This window comes from Papilio polytes, unplaced genomic scaffold, assembly GCF_000836215.1.
Source record: "Papilio polytes unplaced genomic scaffold, Ppol_1.0 DF821289.1, whole genome shotgun sequence".
NCBI lineage: Eukaryota > Metazoa > Arthropoda > Insecta > Lepidoptera > Papilionidae > Papilio > Papilio polytes.
Window position 1 is genome coordinate 3,949,770 of NW_013527915.1, and position 26,567 is coordinate 3,976,336.

At 33.7% G+C, this 26,567-nt stretch overlaps 1 protein-coding gene across 5 annotated transcripts in view; it reads left to right on the plus strand.

Moving 5' to 3' along the window:
• LOC106109297 (syntaxin-1A) overlaps window positions 1–26,567 on the plus strand; it is a 48,579-nt gene that overhangs the window by 11,746 nt on the left and 10,266 nt on the right. For all 5 annotated transcript variants that reach the window (XM_013290741.1, XM_013290742.1, XM_013290745.1 and 2 more), the window contains exons 2-3: window positions 7,395–7,478; window positions 14,846–14,945. In XM_013290741.1, the coding sequence (XP_013146195.1) occupies window positions 7,395–7,478; window positions 14,846–14,945 (184 nt within the window). The remainder of the gene's footprint in view (window positions 1–7,394; window positions 7,479–14,845; window positions 14,946–26,567) is intronic.

Here is a 26,567-nt window from a genome sequence, read left to right on the forward strand (position 1 = left end):
CTTCTCGCGTAATTGACTCCAACGTAGAATAGCGTTTGGTGAAATGAATACTGTAGCCCACATTGTTGCCGAGTGTATTGTTACTTTGTACTGTTGTGTATTGAACCGGCCATCGGACTGCGGGTATGCAGGTATTGAAAGATTTACAGAGATTTTGAAGTAAATTTATTTTATTTATGTAGATTATTTTTATATGTGTAAAGCTTTTCATGTAGTTAGAATTAAACGATAGTGTACAGTATAACAATGTTATCGTCTAGAAACGTTCTTCGTCTAAACTATTCCGAGTTTCGTGGCTAAATGCCAACCTCTTACTCGTTTTCTCCGCCGGGATTGTTTATTTAAAGTTAATTCTTAAATCTCATCTCGGATTACTGCCCGAACCTCGCCTCAAAAGCCTCGAACTCGAAAGATCTAAGTTATCTGTTTCATTTTGCACAAGTCCGGGCTTTCGTGAAATTTTAATCGTTAATAAGTCCTGCCTTTGTGCACAAAGACGCGAGCTTAATTAATTTAAAAGTACTCTAGAAATATGAAAGTATTTTCTTATAGTTTATACATTTAATTTTTACATATTTAAAAACTATGATTGTAATATACGTAAGAAAAAGTTGATATGAGATTGAAATAAACTTACGAAATTTTGGGCAATGAAAATGTTTGTTTCTATATATTCATTCCTAAAGTTTTATGTAAAAAGTGTATATAAAATAACTTTATTGCCTAAAAAGAAACTCGAGCAAGCAATCTCGAGTACCTTTGGCTGTTGTTTTTGTGATCACGTAATTAATTGTACTAGTGGAAAGAATTTTCGAGAGTCCACAAATAGGGCGTGTCGAAACGTCGTCGAGTGGTCTCGATGGCGGGCACGCGTCCGCGCCGTAATTATGTGCCGTCGAGATTTACCTCTCCCCATCTTCCCCACCTAGCTCGACCTTCCTGACCCAGATCTCTGGGTAATCCCCTTAATGACAGTACTTTCAGCATCAAGTAGATCTTTGCTATTGTCCTACTCGCTATCGGAAAATCCGATAGACGCAATTATTTCTTTATTCGTTAGTCATGATTGATTCATTCATTCATGATATCTTTGTTTGATTTTGGCGAGAGTAATTAAAAGTGAAAGTGCAGATTTATTGAAATCAATACTATCACTTCAGATTAAGGCAGTAATGACAATAATAAGCAATAGAATACATAGTTTTATTACTCTGTATCATCCTCTCTCTAACCGTAGCACGTTGTGAGCCGAATCGAATCTATCCAGTATAACTATCCGCATCAAATATTAACTCTCCCATTTCCTCAGCCACGTTTCTGCTTTGTTCTCGAGAATTAGCCTCGCTTAAATAATTTATATGAAAATGTTATCTAGCTTTTCGTGAAGTTGAAAAGTGCTCTATTTATGTATAGTAGTGTCCCTCGAGTCCTCGGCAAAGAAAGGGTTGTGCAAAGGTGAAGGCCGCGGTCTTTGCTAACGTTCCAGACCTTTTACAGATTACGGTACTGCTATACTGCAAGGTACGTTATAAATTTATTTTTACGATAAGTGTATTAACTGTTATTCTATAGTTGTGAAATAACACTATCGTAAAGCTTCGAAGCAAAATTTAAAATCAAGAAGCTTATTTGTAAGGGACGGATTTGGTTTTTACAGAATACCCACGTTCACATGGAAACATAATCAAACACTTCCATATACTATTTTTAACTGTTGCTAATGATAGATGTTTTAAATCAATCGATTCAGATATGCATGTAGCATCACTAGGAAATCACAGGCGGTCTCGTTGGCCGTAATTGGTGTGCTGCGCAAGCTTAACGGCTGAATCCGGTTCGCGTATGATCCGACGTCCCCCGTCCGCTCACACCGTGCGACTAATTAAATATTTCACGCGGATCACATTTATATCACAAACGTGCGAACAACATAATGCAGTGAAATCAGAAATAGATAATAAATATTTGATACCAGTTCAAACTATGGAGTAGACTTATATATACTTGTTATTACAAAATTATGATGACGTTTATAGTCTCTATAAATTTAACCTGACTAAAGTGTTCTAAATAACTAGCATAGACGTCATTTCTAGTCTACAACTAGTACGACCGTGACCTTAGAAATTACGCTCTTAATTGCTCATTGTCTGCGTTCTAGGCCTAACACGGTGCTATTTCAGACCTTATTAAAAATGGAAATAGGGTTGAAATAAAGTGTACTACTTTTTAAATTAAATACTGGCTTAAACACCTTTGTTTATGACCTTGTAGGTAATGAAGGTAACGAGCGCTATGTGTACTGATAATAAATTTTTCTTAGTATTTGGGACGCAACAGCAACAGTTTGTCAATATTTGGATAATATGGAGCAATTCCGCTTTTCGTCTGATGAGTGTGGTGCCAGAGGCCTAGTTTTAGTCCCTTTTCCTTTCTACCTTTTTCTTAAGAGGAAACTCCACTGTCACTGTCCCTGATGGGAACGGATACGCATAGGAAGGGGAATTCCCCTATTTTTCCCACATAAACAGGATTATTACCCTGTTTATGTGCGTCTCCTCTTCCGTCGATTAAGGGTAGGAAACGCATCTTCAATTGCGGATATCTATGGGCAGCGTTCGCTTCGCCATTTTCGGATTCAGATGGAGTCTTGCTCGTTTGCCCCCATATGCAAAAAAAAAATATATAAGCGGTCGATAAGATATATGATATATGAAACATCTTCAAGTGAACTCCATGACAAATTAAAGGTCTAATGAAAACACGAATTTGCAAAGATTTTATCAACTCAAATATTTTCACCGAATACTATTTTCCCTACTAAGTAATTCCACAGCGTCTTTAGAAGTTAATGTTGAAATTGCCTTGTGCAATAATTCTTGTTCCAAGTTGTTGGGAAAGTTTATACTTTAGCAAAGGGAAAATCTTTATATTTCCTAATATTTTCTTGGTATGATTTAATAGATGAAAGTTTACTGCGTATTATTCGTTCATTACTAATATATCGTAATGTTTTTCTTTAGAATGCCTTTGTATGATATCTCGCAAGAGATTCCCAGTGCGGAGACCACGTGTATTGATATGCAGATCGCTGGCCGTGAGGTCGCGTGCCTATTATAATATGCCCTATATTTAGAGTGCAGCTTGTTCAACGAACCAGTCACTGCGCTAATGGCCACTTAATTTTATAGATATTACCTCGCAAACTCGATAAACTCAGTTGCCGGTTTAGTTATTTACGTTTTATTAGATCTTGTTGCAATTAAAACCGTTTTATTGCGGACGATACGCTTCAAACGATCGTATATTTACCTCTGCCCATTTTCTAATTCCCTTTGAGTATAGTTAAATAACGTAGTGGTTTGTTTGCTTATATCAATGCTAAAGTAATAGATTTTTAAGTTTAAAACTTTGGTCATGGCTTTACAGATTATAAAATAAGTCAATACATTAATTTCTGCTTTAACAGTTTTATTTCTTGGACTGTATCATGTAGTTTCTAAGATGAATTTATTCATAAAACAATGTATATATCGTTGTATACAGTTCGCACATTTTGTGTACAAGTGTATATAGAATAGTTTGACGTTGTAGATAACAAAGTTTTTTCGCTTAACATTGTTATCTGTTGTCTGGAATCTTTCTTCTCGTCCATTACGTGTTTCGTGTTATCAGGAGTTAGTCCAGTACTCGGCTGTCAAACTTTTAATGTTTCTTATGTTCCTAGATATAAGACGTCCTAGTAACATCCTTGTAAGTGGTCAGCTTTGCTGTTATAAGGCTGGTGTTGGATTATCGGCGTTTTTTGGAGTGTCTTCTTTATTAATAAAGTAGTTTGTAATATTTTACTATTACTGAGTTTTCTATTACTACTATTAAAAAGTGATTTTGATATAAAATTTTCGTTGATAAATGCAATGTATGCTTACTATTAGCCAACCGGCTTGCAGTTAATGTGTATCTTATGATTTGTTTTTTTAGATCTGCCAGCTGCAAGGATTAGGTTTATTTTAAGGAAGCGCGAATTAAACCGTGATCTGCCAATTTAGTTTAACTCAACGATACATTTCTATGTTAGCTGAACTTTCGAGTCAATTCCAAACTTATCATAAAATCTATGATTGTGCACATGCATTCATGGCATGTAGAAGAATGGTATTTAAAAAATCGATAGACCCGATAAGTATGCAGGAAGTCGATGTAATGAGTATACAATGTTTGTGGTAATTGAGATTGATAATAGCATGTTATTAAGGCGAAATGCTCGTCGCCATGACCCAGATCGGATTGCGCGGCGACAATAACACTCCCCCCCAGTAACCTCCCTCCCCCCCACCTGCCGCATTGCACCTGCATATGCGTAATGAGTGGCAGCGTCGCTGATAATTTATGCACCTTTGTGCGCGCCTGTACTCAACTTCACAGGCTTATTGTTGTAATTAGATAATGCCTGTCGGCTTACCTTTGATTTCAATTGAATTGTACTTTTTGTCTTCAGAATATATTAAAAAAAAGTTTTTGCAATGTCTAAATTATCTGCATGAAAAATGGTTAAAGGTCGCGAGAGCTTATTATTTTTCATTACCTCTCTTTGAAAACGGAACTCAAGTAAAATATTGCTTGCAAAGCGCCAAGCTGTAAAGAAAAATTGCCTTACAAAACAGAGATAATTTATTCATGTTAGCGATTGCCGACAGCAATACAACACCGAAGCGGAAGAGGCCTCGAACCATAGAGCATTTTTTCCTTTTTTCATTGTCAAATACAAAGCGTCTCTTAAAAAATCGCTTGCCATTTTTACACTACAAACTTTTTACAATAATGAATGATATCTTAGTTTTTATATTTCTTGTTAGGTTTATAAATAAGTCATTAATTTAAACTAAATAATTGTGAACTGTTTGATTATTGGTTAGAACCGCTTTAAAGGACGAGTCAGTAAGAAAAGACAGCGAAATAATAAACTTGGGATTATGTCTATCGGAATATGTTTTTTTTAATTAAAATGACTTTAAGCCACATTAAATCTTTGTGAAACTATTGATACCCCGTGAAGAAAGGAAAAGTGTGTAGAATTGTAATCAATGAAAAGTGTTTCGTCACACCGGAACACCGTAATGTCGAAGCGTTGTCGGCTTTCGATTTCACGACCTAGCCGCCGGCATAACGTATATCCGGCCTGTGGCCCGTGGCGGACCTTTGTGGACGCCCCCTGCCTCCGTAAATTGAATAATGCCCACCTCGCCTCAACTAAGTGGATTCTATTTTGCCCTACGTGCGCGTTCCCCTCTCGCTACCAACTACGAAAATAACCTAATATTTTTTTATTAATGTAACAAGGTGCTCATTCCCGTTAAGTATGTGAACTCGTTTGGATACACTTTTAGGAGACCAGCAACAGTTCGTAAAAAAAACTGAATGTAGTATAGAGTTAAAATATGTTACGAATGCCATCTCAATTATACCAATCAGTTGTATACGAGTACAAGAAAGGAGGTTACATTACACTGGTCATACGTACAATCGCTCGTAAAAAACAGCTTTACCTACGGCTAATTTATAAATTCCCGACATCAACATGTTAACATTTTTTCCATACAAAAATAGTTTATCAACTTTCATATACAATGTTGGTATGTTTTGAAATTCTAGTTATCCGTAATATATAGGGTAACGATTACTCTCCGCGCCTCGCACATGTGAAATAATTCATTAGGTCGTTGTTTGTTTTGTATTTGCTCGGATTAATTGGATTTTTATAGGGTTGCGGGGAAAGTTCCTGCTTTGTTTCTATAAAGCCTTTGTTATTTTTATATTCTTTTCATTTCATTATTATCTAGTTAAAGAGGAACCTGTTTAACGTTTTTTTTAATTATTTATACATTTAATTAATCATCCTGAAAGAATATTATCAATTTCATTGTTTATTAAATTTTGTAAGAGAAAACTAAATGTGCAGTTTTATTTTAGCTCCCTAATCTAACTAATATTATAAATACGAATGTTTGGATGGATGGATGGATGTTTGTTAGAGTTTGTAGCCTAATCTGCTGAACGGAATTCGGTGAAATTTAGTACAGATGTAGAGGATAGTCTGGAAGAACACATAGGCTACTCACTTTTGTTTTTTTTTAATTCCACGCAGACGGAGTCGAGGGTAAAAGCTAGTTTCTAATTAAAAGTAATATTAGGTACTTCTTGCGGATATGTTGACTCACATTATCTGTACTAATATTATAAAGAGGAAAGTTGTATTTTTTTGATTTTTGTATATATTGAAATAACTCAAAAACTACAGATCCGATTTCAAAAAATCTTTCACCATTAAAAAACTATATTTTCAGTGAGTAACACAGGTTTTTTAGTTTCACACGAACGAAGTCTCCTGCAACAGCTATTCATTTATTAAAGTGATGTCATCTTTGTTGTTTTCAACTAAATTCTACTTGTACTGATTAATTTACGAATACGCGTCTTGTGTCGTAGCAGGCGGTAAACAAAGAGTGTGGAAGTATGTTTAAAAATTCACGATGTATTTCCATAGTCAACACAAAGCTAAAAATACATATTACATTACGTTTTTGTATCTAAAGTCATACATTTTGTAGCAGTTAATAAAATAGAGGTAAAAAGCTCAAATACTTACTGGCAGGTGGAAAATAAATGGACCGACAAAATCAACTCAGTTTTCATACTTTTCTAAAAAAACGAACTATTGAATGGAATCTAAAACTGTAATGTTCAGGTTAGGTATATGTTTGCTGAATCTAAGTGGTCAAAATATTCGAGGAACTTTGAACACACAATTTTATAGAACTTCCTTTCATAAAAAACCCTTACCTGAAATATGCAAAAACATTCGTTTTCGAGGGCAGCTCGAGCGAGGCCTTTTCATATTTATCCCATCCAATTATAAGGGTGCTTGTAAATTAGAATTTTTAAATTGTAGGTTCACAAAGTACAATAATTGCACCGTCACGCGGCCGCGCCTTGACCCAATCTCCCGACATCAGCGTCGTTTTAGCTGCAATTTTTTTATTTGCAAACGAGAGTTTATACACTAGACCTAGTTTTTGTACCACTAAAAATGCAACGATTGTTAAAAGTAAAATAGACAGTGATATCTGTGGAGTCTATGTAGAACTATAAATCTTTATTTTACCTTCAAAACTTTTATAAAAATAATCTTTTAAATTTAATTTAGGCTGAAGTTTTAATGTCCAAAGGATTAATTAATGAAAAAAGTTTTTCGATTTGCTGTAAAACGACCTACTTTTTCGCCATCACAATGAGAACATTCTATATGTGATTGTAAAAGGTTAAAAAATGCTATCTACGATCAGCTTTGTGCTTCTACGATTAGTTCTGTGAAATAAATTAGTTTTTGTTTGCAGGCGCAAAGCGACGACGATGACGTCGGGCCCGACGACGTCAACGTCGCCGTTGAAGGCGGCTTCATGGACGAATTCTTCAGTGAGGTGAGTCATTTACATTACCAATAAAAGATACTGAATAAAAAGAGAACTATCCTATCTTATTCACTTACACAAACAAGTGAACACTTTAAGCACTGATCGTGTTAAGTCTATCACAATGAACAGAGAATGGCTTCGCCTTTTCTACGACCTCGGGATTAAAAGCTCGAAGCAGGCTTATCTTATAACTTATTACGATACTTACCTCAAGGTAGCTTCAAGTAGTTATCTAGGTTTTAGCGGTTATTTTAATCCGGTCTAGTTGCCTTGAACGTGACACGTTCGAGTTTTTCTAGGTCACTTTGCATTCCGGTGGGAACGAAGCTGCAAACTAGGTCTAGATGTAAATGAGACATAAATTATTGAGTTATCGATATAATTAATAGGCTCTCTTTATCTCTATCTTTTTAAAATTAAGCATCAAGTGGATACCTAGGTTTTCTATTAATACGTTCAGTATCCGCAGCCGCGGACAAATCAATTATATGGTTTTTGCGGGGCTATATTTGTCCATATTTTTAATTTGTTTTTATGTAATATTTTCAATAAATAATAATAATCGCCTACTCTTATGGCGAATCGCTTTTAACTTTTTCAAATCGTAGTGGCATGTCACGTGTTAACTACAATACTGATAAGGAATATTTCAAACAATCGATTCTCTCTTTGCCATTGTTCATGTATGCAAATACCGCAAACGCGAGACGGTCACATTAATCCGGCCGTGGAACCCGGATCAACCTTTATCGTTCGTCCGGGTATAGTGGGATTAGAGCACGAGCCATCAGGACACTCATTTGTTCGCTACCCCGCGGATCAAGTAACAAAGACACTGGCCTATTGTCAGTATAAAACCCTACAGCTACAGAGGGATATGCTTTTATAACTCATATTGTGATTAGAATTAGAATAAAAAAGACGTAGATGAGTCTATTTTATAAATTATCTTCTAACCTACCCAACAAATACACGATCGACAATATATTATACCTATGTAGTTTCGTAACTCCACTTTCGCACTAGCGAATTCGATGGTCTAAGTTTTGATTACTAAGCCAAGCTTTGTGCATAGCATTAAAGGAGTAAAATCAACAATGCATGTTAGCCCGCACTAAGCACAGGGCGCGTTTCCATTGTGTGCTGGCGAGTTCATTTGCCGCACCGGGAACAGACCGGCAGTTTGTTTAGTTTGACCGCGTTTGCAGACCTCTTGTTTGAATAAACTGGCTAGAAAACAAGGCAGTTGAAAATAAAATTAACTGTTAATTTGATAACATGCGTGTTCGGGTTCTCATATGAGAGTATGAGTTTGAAATTTCGTTCTGCCGATAAATTTAACTGCAAGAGAAAATCAAGTGTGCTTTTCAATTCTTCTCATGAATATTTACCCGTTCTAACTGCACTTATAAGCTGGCTAAAATCAAATTTGTTCTTGTTATAATATTGAATACCATGTTGTTACATGACGTAAAATTAGCAAGGAGCACCTTCATTGCAAAACATTGCTAACTACAGACCAAGTGTGTGCGTAAATGATAGGTATGTTAATGGATTCCCATTAAACTTGGAGATCTGAGAAAGATATCAATTTTCCAGTCGAATCGATAGCCAAGCGATTAAGAAAAAAGTCTAGTCTCTAATTTTCTTATTATATTAATTAAACATTTAATGGAGTTGAATATCCGTAACTTGAACCTTTTTTTTCTATGCTTCGAAATATCTTTAAAATGTTCCTTTGTAATACTAATTGTTACTCAGTCTGTGTCTAAACTAAATGTGTTGTTGAAATACATTTTAAGTAGAAAATTTAACAAGTAACAAAATGTCATTTGGATTAAAACGACGTCTGATGTATTTATCGCTACCACAAGCTAACGATCTGAGCATCGGTCCGCTTGACGGTTTTCTCATTTCCTTGTAAAGTTTATTTAAATTAAAGCAAAGATAAAAGCTAAGTCCTGTAACGAGCTTATCAACGTCATCTGCAGCCGCTGAGCGGAATAAATTGTTTTCATATATTTTTTGTTTCCCTTTTGTCCTGTTAGGTTACTTTCATAAATCATCGAGTCATACTTTTTTTGGATAATTAATCGTGCTATAGATTAATGTACCAATAATATTAATATTCTAAATCATATAAAGACACTATTGGTATTAAAACCATATAAACTTCTTTTTACGTCACAACTTTCGTATATACTTAAATGCAATTTTATTTTCAAATTTGTCTTCCTTTTTTTAGCTGTAGAATTAATAAGTTGTTTAGAAATTATGAGCACTACAGTGTCTATTAATACCTCGTTTGTGCTAATGATGAACCTCATAAATTATTATTGGACAATTAATATTAACAAGGCTAATCCCTAGCTAAGTATTACAATTCGTCTTCCTAATGACCTGCCAATCACTCAGATGTATTTTAGTCGCTTAACTATAGAACAGTCTTTTAATTACATTGACATAAATAGTACCTGCTGACATACAAACCAAGCAAGTATAGTAAGACCGGGAAATTGTATTGCAATTTTTAGAATGCGTCGATATTTTTTTGTTCGACCAATATTTTCTAGGATCTACAAATATATGAAGTTTTAAAAATGAAAGATTGTTGCAAATGTTAACTAATAAACAATACACATGAACCATGGTGTTAACTTTATGATCTTCTAGTCGTATACAGAATGCCCTTGTTATGTTCTCAATATAATATGTTTTATGCAATATATCTCATGTCGCGTCCCACTGAGCATTGTAGTGAAATAACATGAATGGGCGCTGTGCTCCGCTTGATGACGTCATACGGTTTTTTAATTTAATCCCTAGCAATACGAGCGGGAGATATTAATATTCCAGCTTCGTTCTTTATTCATTTTACTATTACTTATTTGAATGATATGAATATGTCAGTAGATCGTGACACCATTGATAGAACAGACTTAGTTTGCATTTAGCTTACGCAATTTTTAGGTTAGTTCTTTACTCTATTACATTTATATGACAAGTGATGATTCTTTAGTGACTAAAGTTCAAGTTGCCATAATGGTCGCCAACCTCAAGTACCAAGAAAAATAACACTTCTTTTATTATTTATTCTTTTTTTTTGTCAATGTAGTAGCCAGTAGTATAACTGGCTTTAATGTTTCGCAATTTGACAAAATGGATATCGTCTCGGAGGATAACGGGCGTCGTTACAGTAACTCCCTAAATTAGGTTATAATTAAAAAGGGATTGCCACTTTATGTGATTTATTAATGTAATTCGCAGTCTAAATAGGTTAATTAACAGATCGTTGAGAGTTATTTACAGATATTTAAATCTTTCATATTTTTCTTTCTGGCCGATTTTCACTTTTAGTTGCAGATTTTATAGTTTTTCGATTATAGTGTTCATGTTCTTAAAGTAAAAGTTAAAATACAGCGATTTTTAACGCCGGAGTCCAGAAATGTGCTGCTTATTAATAGTTCCTCAACATTAGTAATAATAAATCATAGCCATGTTACTCACATATACCTTTCTAATGGTGAAAGAGTTTTCAAAATCGGCCCAGTAGTTTTTGAGTTATTTTAATACATACAAAAATACAAATCTTTCCTCTATATAATATTAGTATAGAGTATAGATAAACTAACTTAAACTATGAAATTTGGCACGTTGATAGTAATTTAAACAACAAAAAACCTAAATAAGAGCCAACTTTAATATTTTAAGTTGATATAATTAAGCAAATTGAATTACTGGAAGTACTGTTTTCAACTTATTCAATTTTGTTTTTGCTCGACGGAAATTTCTTCCACAACTCAAATAAAGTTGGTTCATTCATTAAATTACGGCGATTCGCTTTATTTTTTTCTATCTGTACTCATTTACTCAACTCTGCTCACGTTTAAGCTGCATTTAAGTGAAACAAGCAGAGTGTCGGATTACGTCATGCGTTTTACATTTTAATCCCAGACTACGTGGTAATGTGGATAATTGTGTGAAATTCTGAAACAAAATGTATCTAGATGTTTAAATTACTTTTTACTGTTAACAAAATATTTTTGTATAAATTCAAGTTCTAAGTCGTAATCTTGAGCGCTTCAGTACTGAAAAGTGGTAAAGAAGTGGACGAATCTATATGAGTACATGCGTCGTTTATTATACAGTTTTATGAATAATTCACGTAGTACAACGTAAAATCGTTTTAAAGATAACAAATGTTGCGTAGAGAGCGCTGGCATAGGAACACGACGGGCGGCGCGTCAGCCTAGCGTCGGAACCCCGTCGCTCCAGCCTTAATATGTGCCCTATTTAGCTCAGCTCTCAGACACGGCTTTTTATTAAACACCATGTAGGCAATCATTCTCTTATTTATGATGTCATAAGATCTTCATTTTGTCCTAACTAATATTGGGCCCATGTCGGTCGCCTTAAAGGTCGATCTTCTACCCTCAATCAGTGAACTCCAGTGATATACGAATACGAAGACTGTCTACTCTGTGTTTGTATTTGGTCGCGATTCTTTCTATAAACAATTTTTATACTTTGGTTTTTAGACATTTTGTTCATTCGGCGGTTTATAGGGCATCAACTTTGGACCTCTATGTAATCAATAATGACGACGATATTCGAAGTGTCACAGTATGATACGAAGTTATGTGTATAACACAGATATAAGCTTCAGAAGAGTTTGTTATAACTCGTTATCAGTGGCTCGAGCGCGATATGGCCTTATCACGGCAATCAGATTAATTGGTGAGTCAGCGCGCTCCCGCCCTCTGCCGGCCCCGCATTGACCCGCGCCCCTGAACTTGTCCGATTATACGAAACAAGCGAAATATTGGCCCTGCCCTCTGTTGCTATCTTAACCCTTTCTAGTCCCACATTGAATAGTTTGTACCTTATCAGTATAATGAATTGTTCCTTTTGGTATTCTGATTTTTACAATCTTATATTTCCTTTTCATTTGATTTAATAGCTTTATAAATATAGCATAGTTTAGGCATTTAACAGCTTGTGAGATTCACATCGAAGATTATTAGAAAAGCAATTCCCAAATCATGCATGCGAGCAAGCTATATGATGGATTATGGTCTCGTTAGCAGCTTAATAGTCGCAGATTAGTTGTGATCATTAGTCATTATCTAGCAGTTGTCACGTATCTGTTGATTGACGTGCTCATTGCAAGAAGCGTGATATTAGGAGAATCTTCGATTTTTACTTCTATCTGATTTATTTTTTCGTTCATTCCTCCTTATTGTTTCTGAAAGGTTAAGCTAGCTAGTATACTTACTAACTATATTCCATAACATAGAAATAACAAAATGTACAATTTCGAACGTCTTGCGAATACTGAAAATGCACAGTTGTATTGACTATCTTGAGTTGGTACATATTGAAAGTTATAAACATCGTAGACATTTTGCCTGGCAAGTTTTGGTTTTCACACTTGCGGAGGAACTGAGAAGTGCTAAGTGCAAATAACTTGTAGTTTGCAAGTGTACGTAAAGTTGAACTGCAGTCGGGGCGTTGGTTACGAGGTTGGGAATTTGCCAATTCTTCCTGTGGCAAATTTGAAATACGGCTGTGACTACAAAGAAAAGGAATCAACTCGACCCCGACTTCCGAAAGCCAATTAAATTAAAGCCCAGTCGGAAATTTCATTTACGATGCCGATAAAGTAAATTTTGATATTTTTATTCGAGGTACGAAAATAAATATTTTCCCGAAGTTGTTTATTCGTTTATTTTTGGGGATGAAAATAATTTATTATTAATCTGATATGATTATATTAAAATTGCACTGATTGTAACGTCATAGTTAAAATTATTGATGGCAATTAGTGAAAAGTTAAAAAAAAATCGACAAGATCCATAAATCCTGAGTAAATTACTAGTTACAAGTTATAAGTTGAACTACATAAACCGGCATTGTGTGCCTAACAATGTAGGATAAGGAGGTTGCCAATAAGTGCAAAAAAAATATTGATAATATAATGAACAGCCGACGACAGCGCTCCAGTTGGCTTGGAGCCAGAACCATCAAACATCGATTGGAATTACTGAATAACATCCAGATATTGTAGCAAATTTAATAACTCTAGTTTATACAAAGTTATTTTCTTTCGAAACAACCTTATTTCATCGATTCATTTGATTTTTTTGCAATCAATTGTAGTTTTTTTAAAGGGTTTGAAGTATGAAGTAAAATATTAGAACATAATATCTGAACAGATGTATTAAAAGTTCATAATTTTAACATAAACGTTTGATTTTGATTTATTAATATTCTCAAACACCACAATGTTTTTTTTTTATTCCAGTAAAATATTTTGTAAATACTGATAACTTTTCATTTGGCTCAAATACAAATAACTTTGTTCTTTTGATTGATTGGCATTAACAAGCCAATACTCGAAAATTACTTGAAAGTGAAAAGTATTGAATTACAAAGATTTATTACTGAAACCTTAACGAACATTTATGAAACAAACATAAAGTTTATTTTCAAAAACATGTAATTTTATATTTTCAAAAAGCAGGAGAGTTAAAGACTTGATTGTAAAAGGTGACAGGATCAAAAAGGGAGTGATGACTGAAATGACGTATGATAGAGTTATGTGGAGGACAAAAACCTGTTGCACCGACCCTACGGCAGTAGGATAAGGAGAAAAATCATTATTTTTAGACGTGAAGAGTTAAAGACAATTCAGTTCAGTTTTAGTCTTCAGTTGATTTCGGTGGAAACATGATACCTATTTAATTAGAGGTGTTTATTATTTTGTATGCTTGGAATATGCTTGAACTATGATAAATTAATATAATAGGAGGTAGATCTATTTATGCCTGACCTTTAGTATTCCACAGTATTTGAAATGGCAATACGTGGGCGAAGTAAATGCACTCCATTTCTGTCGCCCACAAACACCAGTCTAATATCATAGACAGGATCTCGCACGGGCTCTTTTATAGCTCCGTAATGGTCAATTTCAATTTCCGATCAGAAGTTTTCCTATTGGAACTTATTCTACTTATCGATGTTTCTGAAAGTTCTGTTTAACGACTGTGAATATAGAAATGGACCGTGAATTATGATACGATTGAAGTTAATGAGTGTTCAGTCTCTGTAATTTTTTTATATAAACTGATAATGTTTTTATTAGTAAGAATTCTGTATTAAATACGCATAATAGCAATGCCCAACAGCTTTACCGATGACTCCCCTTTCATTAACAAAAACCGCGCTCCTTTTATCAGTGCCGTATTTCAATGCGTGACGTCATAAGGCCGTCGCCAAAGCATCTGCGCACGAGTCATATTAGAGATATGACAGTAGAGTTGACTGTTGATTACGTTTATTGTATGCCTTAATTGTTTTCTTTTTGTTGCCAGGTGGAAGAGATACGGGAAATGATAGACAAGATACAGGCGAACGTCGAAGAGGTGAAGAAGAAGCACAGTGCCATCCTCTCAGCACCGCAATCAGATGAAAGTGAGTCTATAAAATCGACCTTTCTCTCTTTATCCTGTATTCCACTGCTTTCTATTCTCTTTCATGTCTCAATTTTGCTAAAACTAAACAAATAGCTTAGGTATACAAATAGCTTTCGAGCAATACGTAAGTAATGTTTCATAGACAAAACTTGTACTTAGTTTGACTTCGATCGACGTTTTGAAGTCTCGTATTCATTTAAATTATCGATATCGATGTCGATAACGTACTTTTGTAATACTCACAATTTTGCCTAAATCAGTCGTTACTGACGACGAGACGTTTCTCGTATCGATAATAAACTTTCCCTTAATTGTCGGAGACATCCCACTCAGTTGGTAGCTAAAAATATGTAGTGTCGTTATGTTGTCGTCATCCGATAGCGTAGGTTCAAGGCGTGGGCAGGTTCATTGGATCGCCGTGTTAATTGAAGGGCGGATTTGCCAGACGCGGAGGCGGCGTGCGCCAGTCTAGCCGCCTTTCAATTGACAACCCCCGGCTTACTACACTGAGCTTTAAATATCTACGATTGCTATGGTTTGAAAATGGACATTTTAGTTTCTTTTTTTTATTGTCTTTCTTTTATACGTTTTGTAATAAGGTTTAGATATTGATATATAGTACGGATATGCAAAGATCTTTGATTATATCAAGGTAATAAACAAATATACCGTTTTTTGCAGATATTTTATATTTTAAGATTTAACTTAATATGTATAAGCGGCATATGTTATTATATCTTTCATGTAAATGACTTACGCAGAAACTAGAGAATATAACCTTAAACTTGCCATTTATTTTGCAAATGAATAAAAACAATAAAACACGTTATCATTATTAGAGTGTAATATAATTAGATAAAATGATTATAAAGCTGGTATACGTTTTTATTTTTACGATTGACAAAACAACTCTGTGAACATCGTATTCGGAGTGAAAATGGCGCGAGATCCGCCCGTATTATTGAAAAAACATGGTACGGGCGTTTCGTTTTCTTTCTTCGCGTTGGGTGCTATATTTGGAATCTGCTCTTATTGTATTTTGATGTTCCAAGTATTTTATATGAACGTTATTGGAGTATCTAATTATTTTTTTCTTGGAAACAGATGTTCATAAAATGTTTATTTATTGTACAGAATAATTGTTTACCATTGAATTAGGATAATTTATATTACAAAGTAAAAAAATATTCACCCGTGAGAACAAAATGCTTGCAAAGCTACTATCTTCGAATTTTAATATTGAATCAAAATCCTTGAATATAAAAAGTAACGATCACCTTAGGGTTAGTCGCAAAGTAAAATTGTAAGTAAACGTACCTAAATACATAAGCGTTCAGGGTCAAAGGATAAGGGACGGAGCACGACGTAACCGGTCTGCATTGAAACAATGAATGTAGGTAGTTTGATATGAAGGTCTCCCGAGGGTCCCGCACTCGGTGTAACTATGCGTGAAAACTGCGACACAATATCTCTGACCGAAAGACCTTATATTTACCAACTTAACATATCTTTATTATTAACAAACCTGTTATTAACCATATTATCATAGGTTTTATGTCAGTTTTATTAATAAAATAATTTTTATGTGAACAAAAGAGTCAAAGGAACATATAAGAGTACACTATCAAATAATTTGACTAAATTAGAAATTTTACGAAGATATCTGAGCGCTTGTGCATTTAATATGCAACAATGGTAAAAAGGCTATGAAATTACGACCGCGTTTAGATCTAGACAGAAAAGACATCTTCATAAGTTGACATTTTTACATTTGTATACGTACAAAAAAATTTAGTATATTGTTTTCTTTATGCAACATAGAGGTTACAGTTTCTATAAATAGCACATTGAATTTGCAACAGGAAGCCTTTCAGTTCTTATCGGTCTGACTCACGTATAAACAACTTATTATCGCTTGCATTGAACACGAACACTAACAGATTAGGAATTTTAATTGTCATTGAGCTAATTTTCGCTGATAAAAGTCTATAGGTCCCAAATGTAGGAGACAAGTTATTGTTTACTTGTATAAATGACAAAATTGCTGATTAGCCGCTGATCAAAATGATTGATTTGTTGATGATCAATGCGGACATTCGTTACCTAACAGGTAAAGAAAATTATTCTATTGTAATTCCTAACGTACGCAACCTAAGCTTGATCGGTTTTTTGGTATATTCTGTATTCCCTTTGTATTGTTATTATACACAGTATTGGAATAGATGTATCTACATTTAATCAACTTGTTTTTTAAACCTTTTTAACGGATGGAATGAGAGTTGTCATTGAATGATGGAATGATGTGCTTTGTTATTGATTAAGTCAATTGGTTAATCTCAGTAAATGTTTGCAATCCGGTTAGATCGTGTTGTGCAGTTTTCATTTAAGTGGTCGACTAAGGATGGTGTTTCTAATGTTACGCGATTGTTATTTCATTATCACAATGGAGGATAATTATTATGTATGTTATCTGCCTTTGAAAATAATTCTGCAAACCACTCGTCACTCCGACATATTTTATATTTTATAGCGAAGGTCGGATTGAGTGAAATCAAAGCAGTAATCGTGTTTGAAGTTCACATTTCGCCCTACTCAGCTCGCTCCATATCGTTTACGAGTGTGTATTTAATTTTGTTGGTAGGAAACCTTATAAAATATAAAATGTTTGATTTTATATTTATTGCAAACAACTTTATTCATTCATACGATACTAGCTCGTATTGCCTTTGAGTAAAGGCTGATTTTCTCAATACTCCTGTGCGGAAATGATTTATTAGCATTTTCTATATCAGAGTGCTTCTGTAGGAATTTAAAAGGTTTTTTTTACTATATTCTCAGATAATATCGAAATGTCGGATATTATGGTGTTACCGTTCTCTTGCAATCTATCAAATGGCTGAAAATGTTGTTGATTTTTACTTTGGCCTCACCAAAAATATTAATTTTTTTCTGAGTCCTTCATTTATATACTTTGCTTTCTATTTCACATTTTTTTTCGTATTCATTGCATAGTGAACAGAGTCCATTTTCCTGAATCAGGGTTTAAACAAAAACACCAATAAAGTTCGCGATAAATTTTCAATTACCCCGGCAGCGTATCTGCTGTATATAAATTTATGTGTAGAGTACAAACAGACTGTAACAGCAAACAATATTGCTGTTTTATTTTATAGCTAACATTTCAGCTCGCTTCGTCCGAAGTTTTTAGCCAATATGGACTAAACAAAGTCACTAAAGCTGAGAGCATTTCATACTGGATGCTGTATAATAGTAAATTATATATAGAACAGTAAAAATTAAAACTATATCATAATCAATATGAAATTAAATTACTACTCTAAATAGGAAGTTCTATTCTATGCATTTGTAGAATTAATACGTACTTAATTTTTAAAATGATTTAATTATAAACTGCTTTAAACTCTTGTAGTAACATTTTTTCTCATAAATTTTTATAAGCCTCAAGCCAGTCTCAAATGTATCCCAGATTCCAGACTAATAAATTTTGACTAAAGTATGTTCGCCGCATTGGTGCCAAAAGGGTCGCGCATAAATCACATTTCATTTATTTCGTAGCCATTTTTGGTTCAGTCCTATTTATGAAAATCATTCTCGGATAAAGTAACGCTTTGATTAACGCATATGTTTTGATGTTTCGAACCCTGATTGCTTTTACTTCGTATAAAAATATTTTGAAGTTCGCAAAAAAAGGTTTCTTTATTTCCTCCCAAAGGAAGAAAGATAAAACAAATTTTCACACACCTTGCACTATGTTGAGAATGTTACTTTACAAATATTCATTTAATGTTAAAATCATTTCTTTCGGCTCTTAACGCGAACTATTTGGCAACCAAATAAGTCGGTAGGAATTTCCATATAGAATATGAGCCAAATGGTACCACTATTTGGCTTCTTTACGTGTTACGGGAATTTTATGGTTTAAATTTCTTTTATGTAACTAGTAAAGTTTTCAATTTGTTGGAAATGTAAAGGGCGTTTTTTTTAAGTGACATAATAATGTGCATTATTTATTTAATATAATTTTTGGTTACAAACAAATCATGGAATTTGTATAGTTATTGTTAGTACATTGTAATACAATGCTTTTAAAAGCAAGTTTTTGGAGTGTAACATACTAACTTAAGTACGTATGTCACTTATCGTAAAGTATACGATCTGCGTGTCTTGTCGCTTTGAATTAGATTGACACATTAGAGTGTCTCGTATACTCATAAAACCAAAGAGAGTATCAAAATACTTAATGAAAATTGATACGAAAATTGTTTGACACCTTTTTTATTCGTTATTCTGGGAATGGAACAAGTTTGTATCACGTCGATTTTGTTCCTTTTGTCGACCTCATTTTATCTGCCATTGTCTGTTCGAAGAGTTCGCTGCATTGTTTCAAAATAGATTGTTGGATGCTCGGTACTGGTTTTAAAACCGTAATTAAATGCAGGCTGTTCCAAAAGTTCAATAAATTGAATAACGATATTTAAATTCGTTTCGCTTACATGGAACGAGTTGCTTAATTCGATTTATGTTTATGTATTTATTTTTTTAAACTCGGCATATCAAATTGTTACTTGTTTTATTAAATAATTTAATAAAAAGCAACAACTTATATTAAACAATAACAACATAACAAGCCAGTTTTAAAAATAAACAATTTGAACTGAACCGTTTTTGATTGTTGAAGAAACCTTTAAACAACTTGAAAAGATAGTCGTTCAAACCTTAAGATCTAATCCAATTAATTCAATTGGTACTCCAAATAAATGTATTTTTAACACATTACATAAACATCTCTGTATATCTTTAACATATGTAATATACTCGTCGTATTTTGATATAGCTTTAGTTATTTTAAATTCACTAAACGCCATCTTTTAACAACCATTACAGCTTTATCTTCATCTCATCACATTTCTAGGATATTATTCCACATTTTACTGTGCAATGTAGAGAGTGGTTAAAAGGGGGACGTTACTTTGCATAGTATATGTGGGCTAGATTTGAATTGTCATCTTAAATGGGTCACCGCTTGCATGACTAACGATCGCACATTGTGCTGCGCCGAGACAGCTCAACTTGTCATATAAGTAATAACTTAGAAAACTTATTTGTTCTGTCTTGTCTTATTCATGGACTTGCAATTGTTTTGTCATTAATTTAAAAAAAATATAATTGAAACTTATTTAGTTAAATTATCGATTATGGTGTAATGTTGTAGATAATTACGTCTCTATCAAATATTAATAATATTTACAATGATCTAAAATGATTAAATTATCCTGAAAAAAATACATCTGTTCTACTTGGTTTCGGACACCGAAAAATGTTTTCGAGTTAATGTTGCAATGCCTAAAAAGTCCTTCTACAAAGGAAAAGTGCCCGTGGGTTACATAATGAATTCGTGTTACCCTGTATAAAAATGTAAAAGTCGTCTTCCCCGAGGCGTAGTTTAAGTAGGCTATTTAACTTTTGTCCAATACATTACCGTGGCGTAGCTTTGCTCAGTAAAAATAACTTGCCCTTTCGCGCCGTAAACAACTCACCCGAGGCTTATTCGCAATGTTTGCAAGCGTTTCTGCCGCGTTATCTAATCATTTCTCAGACGTCGTGGGCAGAATTAATCCTTTAAGAATATTGCATCGAACGATTCAACGATTATAATTTTATAGGAATATGAAGGAGATAAAGTACCTTGAAAATAATGTGATACTTATTTAAACTACATTGGAAGAAGTTAACCAAATTCGCAAAAACAATACTGCATTACTAATTATTATTTATCACAAGTTTAATGTTTCCTGATTATTTTACTAGTTTCATTCAATTTAATCACAATTAGTAATGACAAGGTCCGAATCCATTATTTTTAAACTGAATCCAGCCTCCAGACCAATAAATTCCAACTAAGCCCCCGCGCCTGACAAGGGATACTACAATGGTGTAATGCGATCTCGTATAAATCACTTTATTTCATTTATTTTACTCTCTGTGGTATTACTTATATTACATAGTATGTTGGACACTATTTGGTTAGCCTTCAAGACGCGTTTATCTTAAAATTTAATTCTAGTTTTTATTATGAAACACAGATCAGGAACAGCAAAGGAAATCATAACCACAAACTTAATCTTTCTGTTCATTTCGGATGAGGCAGAAGTTTTTGAAGTAACCTATATTTTCATATTCCTATTTATCTTCTATTTAGTTAAATACCAGTTGGACTAATATAATAACTATGCATACGACAATGTATACAAAACATTTTTTTTAATATGTTTGTTCATACTTCGATTATGTTATTGCCTACACGAAGACGAAAACGACCAATGTAAACTTCTGTAGTATGTGTGACACTTCGCTCTAAGTGGAAATTTAATAGTCAGACTCTCAGTTAACACGATAATAGAATAACATCAATTAAGAAGCACCGGGCCGCACGACCTCCCAGTCAATTGATCAACTGCATAATTGTAATCTTATTTCGTTGTAAAGTTGCTGACATTTTGCTACTGCGGAATTTTACTTTATAAGCAACTAGCTTTCCCCCGCGACTCCGTCCGCGTGGGATTATAAAAAACAAAAGCCTATGTATTCTTCCAGACTATCCTCAACATCTATACCAAATTTCATAGAAGTTCGTTCAGCCGTTTTGGCTACAAACTCTGCCAAACATCCATCAAAACTTTCGCAATTATAATAGTATGATTTTAAAGAAGTATTTAACGCGTTTTTCTTTAAATGTGATAGTTTTAATTTTAATTATATATCTTCGATTTTTTTTTTATATTTATTCTAATTTTGTTCTCACTCGGATCCAATTCAGTCAGTCAGTTGCATCTTTATATGAAAGATTTTTCCGAAGAACGTTCCCTCGGGCATCGTTTTCCAATATCAATATCTTTGATAGAATACTTAAAATGGCAAAGCGGGGTTCGTTCAATTCAAATATAGTTGGTGCATAGACATAGTAATCGAAACAAATTAATGGGAATGTAATAAGATCACTGACAGATAGAACACATAAATAAAATTGTTTAAAGTAGACGATGATTGAATTTCAACTAAAGTGTACACTTCTCTTCTATGATTATTCTATTAAGATAATATTGTGACTAACATTTTAAAACAAATTTGCACTTTGTTGTTGTTGGTAGTTTCTCATTTATCTAATTCCGCAGGCCGAATATCATTAATTATCGAGCCCAAAGTATTTTCAGCGCTGTCTCGATCACCCCGGGGGCAATCAATCTTGCCCACCTATTCAAACGGTTGCATTGTGATTTGTTTACCCTCTTGAAGACCATTTGCCTCGGTAATTTAACTCACTATACAATAATTTCCTGTGTTTTTCTCCTTTTAAAAGCAAATCTTAGAAATTCAATTTATATTCTATTATCTTGATTGATTTTAATTTGTTTTAAGTTTGATTTTAATGTTGAAATATCCTGGGATCGATACTGTTGTAAGAATCTATGTATTTGTGCCTATCCAGTGCTCCCTTAGAAGGTTGCATTATGTGATATAACTAAATGAATTTAATACGGGAAGTAAGCGGCTAACGGTAATTGAGTTAGGTTTAATAGCAGACTTGTTTTAATATTATTAAGAGGAAAATGTTTTTTGTAAACATGACGAGGGTCTCCAAATTAGAAATTAAGTAAATTGAGGACGTGTATGGTCACATTAACTTCAATTATAAAATACATATTTTAACGGAGTTTTTCCCTTGTATTTAAACTTATATACAAACGCTAAAAGTATTAGGTATTGCTGTTAATATGTGAATGAAGTAATATTAACTTTATAAATCTCATATCAAACGCATGATTTTCACATATTCGATAATTTCAAAATGAAGTGGTGTAATTATGTTCGCTATTGGAACTTTAGCGAATTGGTACTTCATTTGCGCATTTATCAGTAATTCGACTAGTGTCGCAATGCTGTTTTACTAATGCAAGCTAAAACATCACATAAATTGATATAATCGTAACATATCCTAAAGCAAGGTACAAAGTAACAAGACTAAGAAAATATTGTAATAACAAGCTTTCGCTCGCGACTCCGTCTGCGTGGGATTAAAAAAAACAAAAGGGAGTAGCTTATGTATTTTTCCAGACTATCCTCTACATATATACCAAATTTCATCGAAATCTGTTCGTTTAGGCTACAAACTCTAACAATCAACCATCCATCCATCTAAACGTTAGTATGATAAGTTTTTTAATTGTAGACATGTTCGTAATGTCTTTTGTAATTAAACTGGACAAACTTCGTAGCGATGAACGAAAAGGGTTTTCTTGTCCTGGTTTTAAATAAGATAAAGGATAATGGGAAATATCGGTTTCATTTGTTAATTTTTAATTCAGTCCGTTATTAACAGTTCATGCGAAGTGTTGGTAAATTGCTCTTATCTCTTGCTTATTTCGTGTTTAACTTGTTTATGTTAATGTCTCTTGTAATCGCGCCAAAGTTGCGCAATTTGTTACGTTTGTGAATTTTAATATTAAGTAAATAGGTCTACGGACGAAGAAGTTACATGTTCTGTACAAAATTTCTATAACAAACTCTGGTCAACTTTGGCCACTCTTTAAAGGCCTTGTAAGATTTATTGATTCATGGTTACGAGAAAATTATCTTAAACCTTTAGGTATGTAGGTGTTTTTTAAATGTGAAAGTAATTTGTGAGAGATTAGTGATTGCTTTAATTTATTTAAAGAGAAATCTTTTCGGAGAATGATGCATTTCCTTTTTATGGATTTGATATGTTTTTGCACTGAACAACCATTTTGAAATTAATACGAAAAACTCGTTACTTTGACGATTCAGTCGCATTGTAACACATATGTTGCTGCACAAAACCGGGTCAAGTTGCTGGCTGACACAATTAAGTCGGTAATGTATTACATGTCACGGAAATTAACTAACTGCTAAATTCGAATAACATGTTATGGTGTAGTCAAACGATTGAATTGAATCATGAAACCTATTTGAAGTATTGCTGCAGTTTATCATAACATTTATCCATAACATTTATTTAGTTGTATCTTATTGTTTTATCTAATCGTTCTTAAACAAAGCGTTTATGAATTTATCCGCGATCAAATAAACTTTCACTTTTTTTCAATAACGGAAGTTCTAGGCTTAACTACCGTTATGCCCAAAGCTGCGATTAAATGTTGCGTTTTATATAAATGAGTAATTATTTACATAACATAAATATAATTCATACTACATTGGGATTTGCTAGCGCTATATTAACATTAGCACAAAGGGAAGCTGCTTCCCTTCTCTTGCATTATTTATTTCCTCATTTGCCTGCCCTGACGACTGACGGGATGTGATGGAATGAAGTATGCCTCTATACGATGACTTGCCTCATTTAACTGCTATATTCTCTGTAGTTATAATATATTTATGTGAATCTTTTCTTTTGATCGGTAATTTAATATTTTAATTAACATTAATATACAATTAAAATTATGGCTTTGGAAATGTGGTTATAGTTGTACAAATATCTAGATTCAATTCTTTATTCGAGGTAAGTGGAACACATAACTTTGGGTATTGTAAGGAGCGTTTGTAATAGGCGAAACCGCGCAGTTTCCACTGCTGTTTGTTCGTCTGTTTGTTTGTTTATTTGTGTACGTAACCGGATTGAAGCGATTCAACGTATGTACAAAGCCTCTTCACATTAATTGCATCGCTTTGCGCCGCCTGAGGGCCTTGTCTGAATAGTCTAAATTGTTCGTGAGATTGTTATCCTCTGAGATGCATTGATGCATATGAGCAAATGGATTATGTAAATATAGAGTTACGTACAACTTCGCAACAAATTAAAAGTTAAAGAAATGTAAATAAAATGTTGATCGAAGGAGTTTTGCAAGTGTACGGGATCGGCAATTACTTTGCGGAACTATTCGAGTCGCGGGAGTCGTTCGTGCGACGAGACAACTTTTAAATTGTTTACGAGGAGTTTCGGTTTGGAATAGGAATTCTTATCTGCCGCTCGTAAATATTTATTTGTCGCCCACCTGTTTTATTCTATTTTTCATCATAACAGTAATAACAAAAACGGAAATAGACTATATCTATTTTGGCAAGGTTTGGTTCGTCGTCCGGTCCCCTTTGAGGCGTCACCCTTAGTTAGAGTGTTTTTTTTTTAAATTATATATTTAACTTTTACACTTGATTAAAATCACTGAACTGAACATATTTATGAAAGTTTTCCATGCTTTTTACAAGAAGTTTTCTGAATGCACCTTTTCTATTTACAACGTCAGACAATGAGGGAAGTTAAGTAAGGCGGGTTGCGTCGACTCTTCAATAACTACACTCTGCTATTATTCATGAATTTATTTTAGTAAAACGGGGTCAGGCTCTTTTACGAGATCCATTGTGTGTAATAGACGAACGTCTACTGGTTTTAAATTACAATCATGATATCACATTTTACTTTTTTTGTCTATTTTTAAAATATCGCTTTTAATACTTCAATATGTTCCATATGTAACATAATGTTTGTTACATGTTTACTGTTTGCCTTAGAATAACAAGCACGATGTATTTGCGGTCGTTATAATTTTCCTTATTTTGTTACACTGTAAAAAGCTTTTTGATATAAAGTACGTGATATAATTAGGGAGGTTACTCGACATAGCAATTTGCGGGATACACGGAATAAGAGAGAAAGAGTCGTGGTTCGTTATCGTAACCCCTGCACGCGTTTTCAACACACGTTTATTTATCCAACATATTACGTCATTATTGTAATGAACACTAACTATTATGTTCATTAATTAATTGCACTTGTATAAGTGTTATTATAAATGATGTAAAAATAGCGTAGCTCAACAAAGTTACGATGATCTACAAATAAAATGCGTAAATGAATCTATGTGCAATGATTATAGATTTTGGATTCTATAGTATCTAAGCTTTTATTATAGATATTGAGTCACGGCCCTTATTCAAGTAACTTGAGAATTAGAATACCTTCAGTAGGTGCATTGGCCAAGCGCCAACTATCGAACCGTTTCTCTCAATGGACAATCAAATCTCTGCACTGAATTCGAATTCGACGAAGCATGAGGATTCGCCATTAAAAAGGTTTCTCGCCTCTTTAAGCTTTAAAATGTACTGACGTTGAAATTAAAATTAATTGAAACTATTGTTACAAGTATTAAAAGTAGAGTGTATGAAATGTTGGTATCAAACTGATTATGCTTGTTTTTACTTTGTCGATGACACGAAATTAAATCTTACAGATTCTAAAATAATGCATAATTTCCCTTGCGATTCGTAATCGCATCGACATGCACTTATTGACTATTGATGCATAAAAGCCATGGCGGTTGATTTTAGGGGTCACTGTTATGAAAGAAGCGGTTGTAAAAATTGCAAATATTGAATGAATGTCGGCGGAGATTCGATTATCATGAAGACGTATTATTCTATTTTTTGGACACCTAAAGTATTATTTTTGCATTATCAGATAAACGAGAAATAAATGTTAAGATAATAGAACGCCTTTACAATACAGTTGCGTGGGAAATATCCACCCCTATAAATTTATTGGAAACGTCGGGTTTCCACCCACGTTTGT